The 15,693-nt window shown below is 46.7% G+C and overlaps 1 protein-coding gene across 1 annotated transcript in view; it reads left to right on the forward strand.

Moving 5' to 3' along the window:
- FSTL4 (follistatin like 4) overlaps nucleotides 1-15,693 on the forward strand; it is a 482,307-nt gene that overhangs the window by 411,164 nt on the left and 55,450 nt on the right. Inside the window, 1 exon segment of the mRNA XM_004384723.1 lies at nucleotides 2,783-2,949. Coding sequence (XP_004384780.1) covers nucleotides 2,783-2,949 — 167 coding nt within the window.

Below are 15,693 nucleotides of genomic sequence, written 5' to 3' on the forward strand. Positions count from 1 at the left end.
ATGGGGTTGTTAACCATTGTCATAGGGCAATATGTGTACTAACTGTTTAATGAGAAACTATTTGTTCTGTAAACCTTCATCTAAAGTACAAAAAAGAAAAAAAAGAATTATCTATGTGAGATCAAATTGACAACAGCAACTCAAAATGTTTGATGGGAAGCCTAGGGGACAGTGAGTTGAAGACAGCGGTAATGGAATAATTTGGAAAATGACAGTGAGAATACCAGCACAACTGGAAGAACGTAATTGATGTCACTGAATTGTACATGTAGAAATTTTTGAAATGGTGTATCTTTGGCTACGTATAAAAAAAAAAAGGTCCTCCAAGGTCGAGAAGGGAGAGTGTTGACATGTCGTGGTGTTGTTAACCAATGTCATAAAACAATATGTGTACTGACTGTTTAATGAGAGACTATTTATTCTGTAAACCTTCACCAACCTTCATCAAAAAATTTTTCTTTTTAAAAAGTTTGTCTTACTACTGTTGTAGGGTAAATACATCACAAAGTTTAGTAAAGCAATAAAAGATTTGGCATACATTCAAAGAAGCAAAAGCGGGAAATGAACAAGCATGCCGCCAAAGCCATGTCTGCCCAAGTCCAAGGAAATATTACAGAATAGATAAGAGTGGGAAAATGGACAAGTCATCAGTATATATTAACATTACAAATGGGAAAAACCATTGACAGCTTCACCTTTTCACAGATTAGCTAGACACTACTCAATCTCCATAATCCTACATTTTGAATTGTCTTTCTTAACAATCATTGGTACAGGTTTCAGTAATAACAGTCAGGAGGATCTTCATTAGTCCAACAAATCTTACTATTCACTAAATCCTAATAAAAAAGACAAGGGTGGAAAGCAAATGGGTCTTTTGTGCTGCATTTTATGATTTGTTTATGTGAAAGTTTCCCTAAAAGATGTTTTCCAAGATTATCCTAGCTATTGTCTTCATACCTCAGGGTCCAGTAGATGTGTCCTTGTGAGTCCTTGTGAGTTCAGCTTCAGCTGGGTCACATTTTAGGACAGGGAATAATGGCTCCAATATTGTCTCCTAAATCAGTACATAGGATATCGTGTACTTTCCTATACTTGAAAAACATTAAAGAAACACTTCCAGATACACTAGAACGTCTTTAACATAGTAATACAGTAATAATATTTGGATGCACGTCACAAAGTAGTGCCTGTTTGTTCTTACAAACCATTGTATGTACCTTGAATTTTTACTATAATAGGCTTTACGGGAGTTGGTTTGTAACTACCAGTTGTACGTAAGTTGGACATTCATAACCCAGGGAATGCCTCATCTTGTTCTTCTTCATAGGCCCAGGGTTGGGCCAGTGAGTATGTGGGGAGGAGGAAGGGCTTTGCTATTTAGGAGCTGACCTGCTGCACCTATTGTCACTTCATTGGCTCAGCTGTGCTGTGCCTTGCACCTGGGCAGCTGTTTCTCTTCCCTTACCCCTGCCCCCCACACACTGCCAAAAGGGTACAGAGCACAGATATGCTGCCTGCAGTGGTGCTGCCACCAGTCACAAGTAACAAATGCCCCACTTAGTCAAGAGCTCAGCTCCCAACTCTGCTTTGCAGCAGAGTTTGGGGGGTCCCACCTATCAGGACCCCCAGAGTCCCCCAGATCTCAATGGAGTGGTGAGAGTGAGTAAGGCTCCCAGCATGCTTGCTAGCATTCCGGAATAGACACCAGCCCAGAGCCAGCCTGCCTCCCTCAGGTCACCCCATTTCTGGCTGCTGCCCCAAGCCCTCTGGGTGGGCAGATTTGGGGGCAGAGCAGGGGGAGACAGTCCCATCAGCGGGCTGGTGACCCTCCCTCCAAGCCTAGCCCCATCTCGGCATTTGAGCAGCCCAAGTTTGATTGCTTTTTCATAAATCCTGAGAATTTAAAAAAGCCTGTGATTGCAGGGAAATATTTTAGATCCTTCCCATTTGCCTGAAGAATGACCAGTCTTAATGCCAGTTATCAAGTGTAAAATGGCAAGGATTAATAATTTGTGCAGCCTAAAATACACTTCAGAAAATTAAAGGCTACGATACATAGTTGCAGAGCAGAAATCCAAGTCCAAATTCAGAGAATCCTTAGACAGAAATGAACCTTCAAAGGTCAGCTAGTTCATTCCCCAGACTTCAGACACTGCAACCTTTAAATTGCCCCCAGATGGAAGAGAAGCCTATCAGCTCAGCCAGTAGACCCTGACTGCAGTTAGCAGGGCCAAGACTTCATTAGTCCTGGGGAGCTCTGAGCAGGGCCAGCACAACAGTCTTTCTGGTCTCTGTGTGAGGCCGTGTGGCCCTGACAGCCCACATCCTCAGCTCGGCTCGCAAAGCCATAGCCTAGATGGTTCTCCTACACGTGAACTCTTTGAGAATCTGACCTAAGTTGTGGCCCCCTCTCCCAAGAAAAAAGTCTCTCTGTAAATTTAGTCTGGACGTTGTGAACAAAGGAGGCCTGGTGGCGCAGTGGTTAAGTGCTTGGCTGCTAACCAAAAGGTCACTAGTTCAAACCCACCAGCCATTTCTAGGAGAAAGACGTGGCAGTCTGCTTCCATAAAGATTACAGCCTTGAAATCCCTATGGGGCAAGTCTGTCTTATAGGATCATTATGAGTCAGAATCAACTCGACAGCAACAGGTAGGTTGGTTGGTTGGTTTGTTTTAGTTGTGAACAATTTTAGGGAGCCCCAAAGCCTACCTGGGCTACTGCCCATGAGTAAGTCCACCTGGGTCTGCACCTGACCACCGTCCCCTTTTTCTGTCTGTAGGGGTGATTCAGCTCAGCCTCTCCCCTGAGGAAAGGGTCAGCGTTACCACAGTGACCGTGGGGCTAAGCACGGTGCTGACCTGTGCTATCCATGGAGACCTGCGGCCGCCGATCATCTGGAAGCGCAATGGGCTCACCCTGAACTTCCTGGACTTAGAAGACATCAATGTAAGTTATGTGGAATTTATCCCAATCTCCAGTGTATCTCCCGGGCAAAGAAAGCTGCCCTAGTTGCTGCATGGCAATGGCAAGTCAAAGTGTTTTATTTTAACATCCCATGCTTGGTGCCTTTCAAGCCTGTTGTCACCTGGGAGGCATCAGGAAATGAAAGTCCACCATTTGCAGAGAGCAGGATGAGTGGTGGCCATAAACCAGGTAGCCGTGCCCAGGATAAGGAAAAGGTGTGTTGACCAGGGGAGACCGTGGGGGCCAGGGCAGGAGGCCTCTGTGCTGGCCTGCATTAGCAAAGGTTGCAGATGGGCATGAAGATGGGACATGGAGAGGAGTGGTCTATGACAGTGGAGGCCACATGGCATGGTGGGATGACCCACAAGCCAACAGAGAGGTACAGCCAGGTAGGAGGCGGGAAGCTCCAGAGTAGCGGGGAGCACATCTGGCTGGGGAGCCAAGGGAAAGATGCTGGACCTTAAAGCTAGGTAGGATTTGCACATCTAATCATGAGGAAAGGGGCAATCTCTGTGGAGGTGAGCTGTTGGGCTGGGTTGGCTGGAGGACAGGTAAGGAGGTGAAGGGAAACAGGGTAGAGGGGCCCTGCCTTGGGGGCCTTGTTTGCTGGGTGAGGGGTGTGGGTTTGATGAGTTGAGTGGTTCTGGGTGGAAGAAGAGCAGCTGTGCTCATGCAGCCTGCATAACAACCAAGGGATACTTCTGTTCCCTGAGGATCCAGTCAGTCTGGTTTGGGGCCCTAGCATCCCCTCTTGCACTGGCTGCATGACTTTGAATAATTTCTTAACTCACTCATCCTCAGTGAATTAACCTGTATGAAAACATTATAATTATAAAACATTAGCAGAATATCCCTTCTACTGGGCTGTGAGGATTAAATAGAATAATTCAGGTAGATTTATTGGCCCAGGTTTGGCACAGGGATGATGTAGTTTCCCAGAAGATCATGTGAGCAGAGTGATGTCACCCATGTAGGGAGCTGCAGGAACAGCTGACAGGTGTCCCACTATAGTAACAGGAATACAGTTTCAGGCAGAAGAAGGGACAGGCCTGGTATCCTTGGCTCAGGACAGACCAGCTGGTCTGCCATGGGATGCTTGGCCCAGAGAAGGAAGATGTGTGGGATGAGTAGACAGTTCCTGCTAGCATTTCTAAAGGGCTGGGATAGGGACTGTGGCAGAGGGAACTGGCCTGGGTTGTATGACCCCATGTGTTGGACTAGCACAAAGAGCCAAGATACACCTCCAAAAGGAGACCAATTTGAGCTTTGTAGCTGGAATACCATGACAACCATCAAAACTTCCCTGCAATGGAGGGAGCTATCTTAGGAGGCAGTGAGCTCCCCATCCCTAGGGGCATACAAGCTGAGGCAGGGACTGTAGTCAGCAGTGCTGTAAGGCGGCTGCTAGCCACCAAGGGCAACTAAACCCCATGACTTTGATGGTCCCTCCAACTCTGAGACTGCTTTGTCAGAAGACAGGCCCAGCAGGAATTCTGCAGGAACAACTGGAGCCAGGACTCTTACTGGCTGTACCCTGGAAATCATGGGGGAAGCAGATGCAAAGAGGAGTGACTCTGCAGGTTCTACCCTAGGAAGAGATGGCCAGGTGCCCTTCTCCCACCGTGGTCACACTGGGCAGGATGGTTTCCTTGTAATTTCCCCACCACAGTGAGCATAGCCTGTATCCTACACATCTCTGAATGTCGCTGCCAGCACAACAAGCCTCCCTAGTGAGGGCCTGATGGACAGATGCTGGGTAGGCAGAGTCCTTTGCCCTCTGGGCCTGAAATGACCAGGGCTTGTCTGAGATCTCAGCAAGAGAGAACAGTGTCCCATTTGTAAAGACTAGGGCCAGCCTGGGTGTGTGTGGTATGGTGTGTGGTGTAGAGTGTATGTGTGTGTGTGTATTGGGGTGCACAGGTTTGTGTGCACAAAAGTTCTCAGCACAAGCTACTGATGTGGGAGCATCAGCTTTTAAGCACGTTTGGCCAGTGGTGATTGATTCAGAACCAGGATGGGGCACCGTGTCTGTCTGAACATCCACGTGCTAAAGATATCAGAAATAAAGACAGAGGCAGAACTCCTCTTAATGTACTTGCCATCAGTTAATTAAATTACCTTGAGTGTTTTTCCCCTCCCTCCAACATGCCTCCAGCACCAACTCAATTGCATTTCTACGTTTCACAATAAGGTTAGCAATTTGGGTAATTGTGGGTGCAACAGGAGATTAATGGCCCCTTGTAACCTCCCAGGAAACACTTCGCTGCTTGTGGTCAAGTTAGCAGCCCACAAACAAGCAAGGCCTTGTGCTTCTCAGAAACCCCCACGAGAGGGTACAGGTCAGCGCCAGCCCCCCAGGGATCCTAGCCTTATACACACGAGCACACACAGTACACACAATATACACAATAACCACACACACACACACACACACACACACACACAGGCTGCCTATGCCTCAGGGAGGGAGGCAACCAGCCTGCTAGTGAAGAGCACAGGCTCTGAGATCAAAAGGACTTGGGTTTAAGTCTCAGCTCTGCCACTTACTAGTTGAGTGACCTTGGAATGCATACTTGACCTCTCTGAGCCTCAGGTTCCTCATCTGTGAAATGGGATAAATAATAGCACCTGCATCATAGGATTATAACCAAAAACCAAACCCATTGCCATTGAGTTGAGTCCGACTCATAGCAACCCTGTAGTACAGAGTAGAACTGCCCAATAGGGTTTCCAAGGCTGTAATCTTTATTATAGCTACATCTTTCTCCCATGGAGTAGCTGGTGGGTTCGAGCTGCCAACCTTTCAGTTAGCAGCCAAGCACTTAACCACTGCACCACCAGGCTCCCATAGGATTATCCAAAAAAAAAAAAAACTCATTGCCATCGAGTCGATTCCAACTCATAGTGAGCCTATAGTACAGAATTGAACTTCCCCATAGGGATTCCAAGGAGCAGCTGGTAGATTCAAACTGCCAACCTTTTGGTTAGCAGCCGAGCTGTTAACCCCTGCACCACCAGGGCTCCAAGAAACCAAACCGGTTGCCATAGAGTCAATTCCAATTCATAGTGACCCGATAGGACAGAGTAGAACTGCCCCCATAGGGTTTCCAAGGAGCAGCTGGTGGATTCAAGCGGCTGACCTTTTGGTTAGCAGTCGAGCTCTTAACCACTGCACCACCAGGATTATAGTGAGTATTAAATGAGAAGAGGCATGTAAAGTTCTTAGCATATAAAAACCAAAAACCAAACCAAACCTGTTGCCACTGAGTCAATTCTGACTCATAGTGACCCTATAGCATATAGTGTTCCACAAATGCTAGCTATCATTAAATTTATTATCATTATCACTCTCATTATCATTATTATTATTACTACTGGTGCTGCTAAGCAACATTCTCAGCACTTTGCAGCCTGAGTCCCCAGTGAGCAGCCAACAGCAGCCCAGAGAGTCTCCCCCATCAGATGTGGCCCAGGATAACTCTGCTGCCTACAGTTGGGGGCACCACTGTCCACATCAGCCTGGATTCATCCAGGGAGAGACACTGACCAGCCACCGTCAGTAAACCCAGAGCAGCCCAGGGCTAGCTATTCAACTTCTCTGGGCCTGTGGGAAATGGCGATAATAATAATGCCCTCTGTGGGGGGGCATTTTCAGGCTGACCACTTAAGTCTGAAGCACCTAGCTCAGTGCCTGGCACACAGGCGGGGTTCATAAGTGGCAGCCCCACTCTGGGAACAGTGAGGAGACAGGAAGGAAATCAAGCTGGAGAGGGCTAGAGCCAGGTCATCGGGATTCACAGGGCATCTTTGCAGCAAGAATTGGTCGGGATAACAGCTCAGGGGACAACACTGACAGAGCAGAGTTTCAGGGGCTACCCAGGCCCCCAGAGCCCCTCAGCCCATGGCATCTCAGCACCCACCCCGACTCTGACAATAACTGCATCTGGGAGAGCAATCAGAGATGAAGTATAATTGCCGGCACTGTGATTAGCCACTGGCACAGAAACACGGTCACAAACTGGGAAGCAGATCAGCCTACAACACCCAAGGCAGGGAGATCAGCGTGCACCTCAAGGTGTGGGCCTCCTTTCTTTGTCATTTGTATGAGACATCTTGATTGGCAACAAAATATTAATCACTTTTTCACTACTCTCTTAATGAGAAGCTTTCATGGGCAACAAAATATTAATTTGTCTTATCTGTTAAGAATTCTGTTAATGAATTCAGTCACAGAGCTATTACAGAATGCCATGCTAATGACACATGTAATTAAACTTTTCTGACTTGCAAACATCAAGGATGCCTTGAGTGTCAGAATAATATTTGATCAGAAAGTAAATGTACCCCCTCTAGCCCGGAGTCAAGTGAGAAGGAGCCACTCGGATTCCACAGCCCGCAAATGTTGCTGTCAGAAGCATTTATGAGTCGCCCAGTCGTGTGCCCACGTGGGGAATTCAGCCTTTGGATGCAGTTACTAAGTGCTGGTGAGGTGCAAGCCTGCCTGAGGTGTGGGCAAGGGAGACACAAACCGAATTATAACATAGTGTGGCAGGTCCGTATTCACAGGAGGAAGCACGTTCTGGGACCTGAGGAAGGAGCAGTTCGGCCAGGGTTTCAGGGAACAAGGATGTTCGATGAACGAAAGAGGAAGGAGGCTAGAGGGACAGGTTGGGGCCAGAACATGAGGGCCTTGGATACCAGCTAAGGGTCTTGGCTGTTCTCTTAGAAACAGTGAGGAGCCATAGATTTTTCATCGGGGAGTGACAGGGCAGAGGTACGTCCCTGCAGAAGTCCTGAACCCCTTCCAGACTAAGATTAAAAATGCACCCAAAGAGGACCAATGGTCCCCAAATAAGGTGGGACCTAGAAATGAGGGGAGCCCTGCTAAAGCTCTTGGGGTCTTCCTCCCTCATTTCCGATGGCTCACTTGAAGCCGAGCAGTGCCCCAATCTGCCCTTGGCAATTGCCTGGGGTTCCCTCCCATGGCCATGGCTCAGTTCATGGTACCTTCTTAAGCTGCTAGGAAGTCCAGCCTGGCCCCATGTACCTCCTAAAGATTCCTGAGCCACCCATCCAGGATGGCATGCACACAACTGGGTGATTCGTAAATGCTTCCACCTCATTCCAGCCCAGCTTGCATGAGAGTCCCTGCCTTAGCCACATCAGGGGAAATAAAACCACCACTGAGCAGAGACCAGCACCTCGGACCACAGTGCAAAGACCCCAAAGACAGAAGCTTCCCAGCAGAGGCAGCAGCCCAGGGAAGGAGCTGCAGCCCCTCCTGCAGTGGGTCTATGGACTATGATGCGTCCTTGTGTTTGTTTGATGAGAAATCAATAGTTTCTGCTCACACGAGTGTTCCCTAGAGCTAACAAAGTACAGCCTGTAATTTGTTTGCTTCCTGGCTGGCTGTCAGTTTCTTTACTGAAGCAGCTGTGGGCATGGCTGTGCCTCAGCCCTGGCCCTGCAGCCTCCCCCTCAGCCCTCAAGGGCCTTCGGCCTACTGTCCCCACCCCAGAAGTGAGAGGTGGCCACCAGCAGCGCCTGAGTTCTGCCTGTCTGGTCTTGGGCTGGGTTGTGAGCTAGAGGCTACAGACCAGGGGCTGCAGGTCCATGCTTGTGTCCTGACAAGGAGCCCTCCTCCTCCCAGCCCAGCATGGGCAGGGCAGATGGGCACCAAGAAGCCGGTGTCCCCACCCCACCCCAGATCGCCCTGGCCTGTGGGCCCTGCTCTGCTCAGACAACAGCGCCACATGGGGAAGGGGCAGGTGTCTCTGCCACACTCAAGAGCCACAGTCAGAGCCTGAAGGGGAATGTTGGTCCTCAGGAAGAACTCCCAACCCGCAGAGCAGTCTTAGGAGGCAGCAAGAGGCCTATCACTGCAGGAATCCAAGCAGAACATAGACCGAGTCAAACTTTGAGGACTTTGTCATCCCTGAGGTCATAGGCACTTTGGAGGCAGGGACCTTGTCAAGTGTGGGAGTCTTGCACAGAAGCCAGAGAATACCCCTGATCCCCCCTGGGCCCCTCACTTTTTCACCTGGACCTGGAACGCATCCACCCTCGACCTGTCCTGGCAAGTGGGGTCTCCCTGCAGCCCCTATACCTCCTTCAGGCTCAGATCCAAGGTTGGGGGGCCATGGTGGGGCCCCATCTCAGAGGCAGACCCACCCCTCCTCACCAGACCCTGGCCTCCATACTCAATGTTCTGGGGTCTGGTCATAGAAAGGGCCTGCTTTACTTCCGAAGAAACTGAATATGCAAACCCATTCCAGCCCAGCCCTCCAATTCTCAGACCATCCAGAACACCTGGCAGCCACTCAGGGTAGAGTGACTGTCCCCAAACCTGGCCTGAATGTCCATCCGCATCTGTACAAACAATATCACCTCCTAACTGTCTTCCTCACTGCCCCTTAAAACCCTCAGGAGCAGGAGACGTACCCAGGAGGAGGGCAGAAGCAGGAAGAGGACGTCTCAAAGATCACAGACAATGGCTGCCCAGCTGAACTTTGCTAGTGTTGTTGTTATTGTTTCTGCCATGAATATTAAACAGCTCCCATGTAAACCATGCACCAGGCCCTGTGCTGGTCTGTGTACAAGTATCATCCCACTTAGCCTTTACCACAACTCCACAAGGCGGGCGGGGCTAAGTAACTCACAGGGGTCAAGGAACTTGCCAATATGCCTGCAGCCAGCCTGCATACCCCAACCGTAGCTCTCTGGGCTCTTCTTTGCTCTTGAGACTCAATACCCAGGAGTGGGTGGCCCTCTCGGTGACTGAGCCAGCCACACAGCACTGCCAAGACCTCACTCTGGCCATCTCTGCCTGCTGCTCACTCTGGATGCGGGGTGTGCACTGATGCCCCAGTGTTCCTCCTTAGCTGCTGGCCTCTGCCCCTGCCAGAGAGGGGAGCAGAAGGCTCGAAGACCAGCACATGAAATTGTTCGGCCAGGATATTCTCAGGCAGAGGAAACGTTTTTCTATTGTAATCATTTTTTTTAAAAGGCCTACAACAAACCCAGTATATTTCAAATGTCTTGAAAGAACCACTCTGTTTTGCTTTGTTTTTTTCCACCAAATCTCACTATTTGGGGCTTTCAAATGTCGGCATAGTACAGTGATAAAAGCCGAAAAAACGAAACCCATTAGAAGAAAGTATTTGTGGCAGTGTTTGAAGGATGCGTTAAAAGGTTCACTTTTTTCCCATGCCTAAATTGTGTAAAACCAGGAACAAATAATTCTAATGAAGCATATGCTCTCAGCCAGCTCTCCTTTAAAAGTGAGTTATTAAAACCAAAAGAAAATGGTTTAGGAGCTCATGACTCATTTAATTTTTATTGTCTTTATATGAACCAGTCATGAATCCATTGTAAAAGATGAGAGGCATTTGATTAGCATGGAGAGCTATTTGCAACATGACAGACAGTGGTTGTAGGTTCTGCATTAAAATAATCTCATTAAACACTTGGGTACATTTTGTTTAAAATCTTGGAAAACACTGTACTTGAAACATTCAAAGGCTTTGGCCAGTTCTCTCTGGCTTGTGTCGAAAACCCTGGTTGTATCTGAATCTCCCATTCTTTTGTGCTTTGGATGAATTCAAATGGTTATGAGTGTGGACAAGAGCTTCTCCAAGAGATGGGAGCCCTAGCCCATGGTACACCAACCTATGGATTTTGGGGGGTGACTCTGCCCCCAAGGCCTACCTCTGGCCTGTGCTTTCTCAGTGGCCTCCTCAAGGGCATCACTGACCCCTCTTAGTACTGGCTTCAAGGTTTGATTTGTGTTCAGTGACCACTTGTGGCCCCATCTCAAAGGTCCAGGGTCCCTCAGGAAGGTTCTGGTTCAGCTTCCAGACCCAGAGCCCAGGGCAGAGCCTCGCTGCAGATGCCCGGCCAGTGGAGGAGGTCAGTCAGTGCCTGGGCCACCACAGAACGGAGTCCTCCTTTCCAAGGAGTGATCTCCCCACTGGGCAAGCAGAAGGGAGTCACAGGAGGCCCCACGGTCCTTTAGTCATTCCTGAGCACCAGCCCCATGCCGGGGACAGGAACACCCTTCCAGCCCTGTTAGAGCTCACATTTAGCCTGTTTTCAGCTTTAGCTCCTGCAGATAACACTGCAGTGCACATCGTTAGACACAAATGCACATTGTGTAAGTAAGTCTGTAGGATAAGTTCTTAAAAGTGGAATGACCACATCAGAGAGTGGGCGCGTTTGATTTTGATGGAAATTGCTAAATCTCTCTCTAAGGAGGTTGTATCCCCTCCAACAGTGTATAAGGGTTTTAAATACCATGTCAGGAGGAAATTACTCATCGCAAGCCTTCTCGGTCCCTGAAATGAGCCGTGGAAGGAAACTTAATCAAGTCCTCCCTGGAGTGTCTCAAGGACAGCATGAATGCTAGTTAGTTGGCTGTCTTGGCTGTGAGCACAGTCCAGGTTACAGACAGGAGCTGGTGCTGCTCCCAGTGAGGTCCTCAGCCTCCTCTTTCCTCCCTCTTCCCCACAGAGAGCCAGGGCTTCTCCTGCGAAGGGCAGAGTTGGGAAAGCTCTGGATAAATGTTTCTGAACTGAATTTTAACTTGTAACATTGATAGTATCATTAACCGAAACCCTAAAACCACTCTGGAGACCTTGTGTTTAACATTTCATCACTAAATATTCAGCATTGGTGGCTCATTTTCATATTACTTATACCTGACTCACATGTATCACTATGACAACATCCCCCATCTCGCCTCTGCTTAAATATTGTTTAATACTTAAGTTTCATTTAATTACTTTCTTTATTATAGGCAGGTACTTAGAAAATAGCCTTTTGAAAGTCGAATACCATGTCTTTGAGTAAAATTGTCTCTTTCTCAAAAACGAATGTGCACCGATACAAAGAATGGCCTAATCTCGCATCTGTTTATTTCCGGAAAGAACCTTGATTTTGCTAATACATTTCTATGCATCAGAGGGAAAAAAAGCCATCCATAAAAAGACAATTACAGAGATGCAATCCAGCACTGATAGCAGTATTCAGGCACATCTCAAAGAACATTCAGGAGAGGAAGAATTGCAGGTTTAGTTTTTATGTAGCTTCTTATAAATCAATTTTTAAAGTAATTTTCTCACATCCAATGAGGTAAATTTGATTTCTGTAGCCAGTAGTCATGTTCCCAGAAACAATGTGTACTTTGTTCTATAATTATATGATGCCTATTGTTTGAGCCCAGAACATTATTTTATTTATTACGAAGTCAGGTGCTCCCCAGAGCCTAAGTCACAGGCTAGTAATGAGTTAGGTGCTTAAAGAAGAGCCGTACCGCAGCCCGCAGCCCGCGGCCCCTCGTGTCCTTGAAGCGCTGACGCACATCCCTCAGCACCTAAGTGATTACCCAAGAGTTATGCCTCTACTCCCAGAGGAACTGAGACCTGCACTTGGCAAGAGAGAGGAAAACAGACAGAGAGGTTAAATGACTTTGTAAGAGGTGCACCAAAAGTCATCAGGCCAGTCTGGGAGTAAATGAATGGGCTTCTCCATCTGCCTGCTGCTCGGGGGCCAGCCTTCTCTCTTTAGGCCCACTCCTGCACACTCTGGCCTGAGGGACCCCAAAGGTCCACGAGCCCTCAGGGGCTGCAGTGTGGAGGAAGAGGCAGGGTGGGGAAGCACAAGACCTGAGACCAGGTCTCTGCCTTTTCCGTTGGCCACCACCTTTTTTTTTATATATATATTACTGTGCTTTAAAGTGAAAGTTTACGATCCAAGTTAGTTTCCCATTCAAAAATTTATACACACATAGTTATGTGACCCTAGTTGCTCTCCCCATACTGTGACAGCACACTCCTCCTTTACACCCCTGATTTCCCATATCCATTCAACCAGCTCCTAACCCTCTCTGCCTTCTCATCTCACCTCCGGACAGGAGCTGCCCATTTAGTCTCATGTATCTACTTGAGCTAAGAAACACACTCCTCAAGAGTATCATTTTATGTCCCATAGTCCAGTCTAATCTTTCTCTGAAGAGTTGGCCTCGGGAATGGTTTTAGTTCTGGGTTGACAGAGAGTCTGGGGGCCATGTCTTCCGGAGTCCCTCCAGTCTCAAACCATTAACTCTGGTCTTTTTACTAGAATTTAAGTTCTGCACCCCACTCTTCTCCTGCTCCTTCAGGGACTCTCTGTTATGTTCCTTGTCAGGGTGATCATTGGTGGTAGTCAGGCACCATCTAGTTCTTCTGGTCTCAGGCTGATGAAGTCTCTAGTTTATGTGGCCCTTTCTGTCTCTTGAGCTAATATGTTCTTTGTGTCTTTGGTGTTCTTCATTCTCCTTTTCTCCAGGTAGGTTGGGACCAATTGATGCATCTTAAATGGTCACTTGCTAGCTTTTAAGACCCCAGACGCCACTCACCAAAGTAGGATGCATAACATTTTCTTAATAAACTTTGTTATGGCAATTGACCTAAATGTCCCCTGAAAGCATGGTCCCCAGACCCCCGCCCCTGCTATTCTGTCCCTCGAAGTGTTTGGTTGTATTCAGGAAACTTCTTAGCTTTGGTTTAGTCCAGTTGTGCTGATTTTCCCTGTAGTGTGTGTTGTCCTTCCCTTCACCTAAGACAATTCTTGTCTACTATCTAGTTAGTGAATACCCCACTCCCTCCCTCCCCACCGTTGTAACCATCAAAGAGTGTTTTCTTCTGTGTTTAAACCTTTTCTTGTGTTCTTATAATAGTGGTCTTATATAATATGTGTCCTTTTGCAACTGACTAAATTCACTCAGCATAATGACCTCCAGCTTCCTCCAAGTTATAAGATGTTTCACGGATTCATTGTTGTTCTTTATCATTGTGTAGTATTCCATCGTGTGAATATACCATAATTTGTTTATCCATTCATCCATCGATGGGGACATAGGCTGCTTCCATCTTTTTGCTATCATGAACAGTGCTGCAATGAACATGGGTGTGCATGTATCTATTCATGTGACGGCTCTTATTTCTCTAGGATATATTCCACGCAGTGGGACTGCTGGATCATATGGTACTTCTATTTCTAGCTTTTTAAGGAAGTGCCAAATCGATTTCCAAAGTGGTTGTACCATTTTACATTCCCACCAACAGTGTATAAGTGTTCCAATTTCTCCACAACCTCTCCAGCATTTATTATTTTGTGTTTATTGGATTAGTGCTAGCCTTGTTGGGGTGAGATGGTACCTCATTATAGTTTTGATTTGCATTCTCTAATGGCTAATGATTTTGAGAATTTCCTCATGTGTCTGTTAGCTTTCTGAATGTCTTCTTTGGCCAAGTGCCTGTTCATATCCTTTGCCCATTTTTTAATTGGGTTATTTGTCTTTTTGTTGTTGAGGTTTTGCAGTATCTTGTAGATTTTTTTTTTTTTCTTGTAGATTTTAGAGATCAGATGCTGATGAGATTTGTTGTAGCCAAAAATTTTCTCCCGGTCTGTAAGTTGTCTTTTGACACTTTCGGTGAAGTCTTTTGATGAGCATAAGTGTTTGATTTTTAGGAGCTCCCAGTTATCTAGTTTCTCTTCTGATGTTTGTGCATTGTTATGTATGGTTTGTATTCTGTTTATGCCATGTATTAGGGCTCCTAGCATTGTCCCTATATTTTCTTCCATGATCTTTATCATTTTTGATTTTATATTTAGGTCTTTGATCCATTTTGAGTTCATTTTTGTGCATGGTGTGAGGTATGGGTCTTCTTTCATTTTTTTGCAGATGGATATCCAGTTATGCCAGCATCATTTGTTTAAAAGACTGTCTTTTCCCCAATTAACAGACTCTGGGCCTTTGTCAAATATCAGCTGCTCGTAGGTGGATGAATTTATGTCTGGGTTCTCAACTCTGTTCCATTGGTCTATGTATCTGTTGCTGTGCCAGCACCAGGCTGTTTTGACTCCAGTGGCAGTATAATAGGTTCTAAAATCAGGTAGTGTGAGGCCTCCCACTTTCTTCTTCTTCTTGAGTAATGCTTTACTTACCCAGGACCTCTTGCCTTTCCATATGAAGTTGGTGATTTGTTTCTCCATCTCAAAAAAAAAATGACGGTGGAATTTGGATCAGGATTGCATTGTATCTGTCAATCACTTTGGGTAGAATTGACATTTTCACAATGTTGAGTCTTCCTATCCATGAGCAAGGTATGTTTTTCCATTTAGGCAGGTCTCTTTTGGTTTCTTGCAGTAGTGTCTTGTAGTTTCCATTGTGTAGGTCTTTTACGTCTGTGGTTAGATTTATTCCTAAGTATTTTATCTTCTTGGGGGCTATTGTAAATGGTACTGATTTGGCAATTTCCTCTTCAAGGTTCTCCTTGTTGGTGTAGAGGAATCCAACTGATTTTTGTATGTTTATCTTGTATCCTGAAATTTTGCTGAAATCTAGTAGTTCCAGTAGTTTTCTTGTGGATTCTTTGGGGTTTTCTGTGTATAAGATCACATCATGTGCAAGTAGAGATACTTTGACTTCTTCCTTACCAATTTGGATGCCCTTTATTTTGTTTTCTAGCCTAATTGCTCTGGGTAGGACCTCCAGCACAATGTTGAGTAAGAGTGGTGATAAAGGGCATCCTTGTCTGATTCCCATTCTCAAGGAGAATGCTTTCAAAGTCTCTCCATTTAGGATGATGTTGGCTTTTGGCTTTCTATAAATGCCCTTAATTATGTTGAGGAATTTCCCTTCTCTTCCTATTTTGCTGAGAGTTTTTATCATGAATGGGTGTTGGA

This window comes from Trichechus manatus, unplaced genomic scaffold (assembly GCF_000243295.1).
Source record: "Trichechus manatus latirostris isolate Lorelei unplaced genomic scaffold, TriManLat1.0 scaffold00127, whole genome shotgun sequence".
In the NCBI taxonomy this organism is placed as follows: Eukaryota; Metazoa; Chordata; class Mammalia; order Sirenia; family Trichechidae; genus Trichechus; species Trichechus manatus.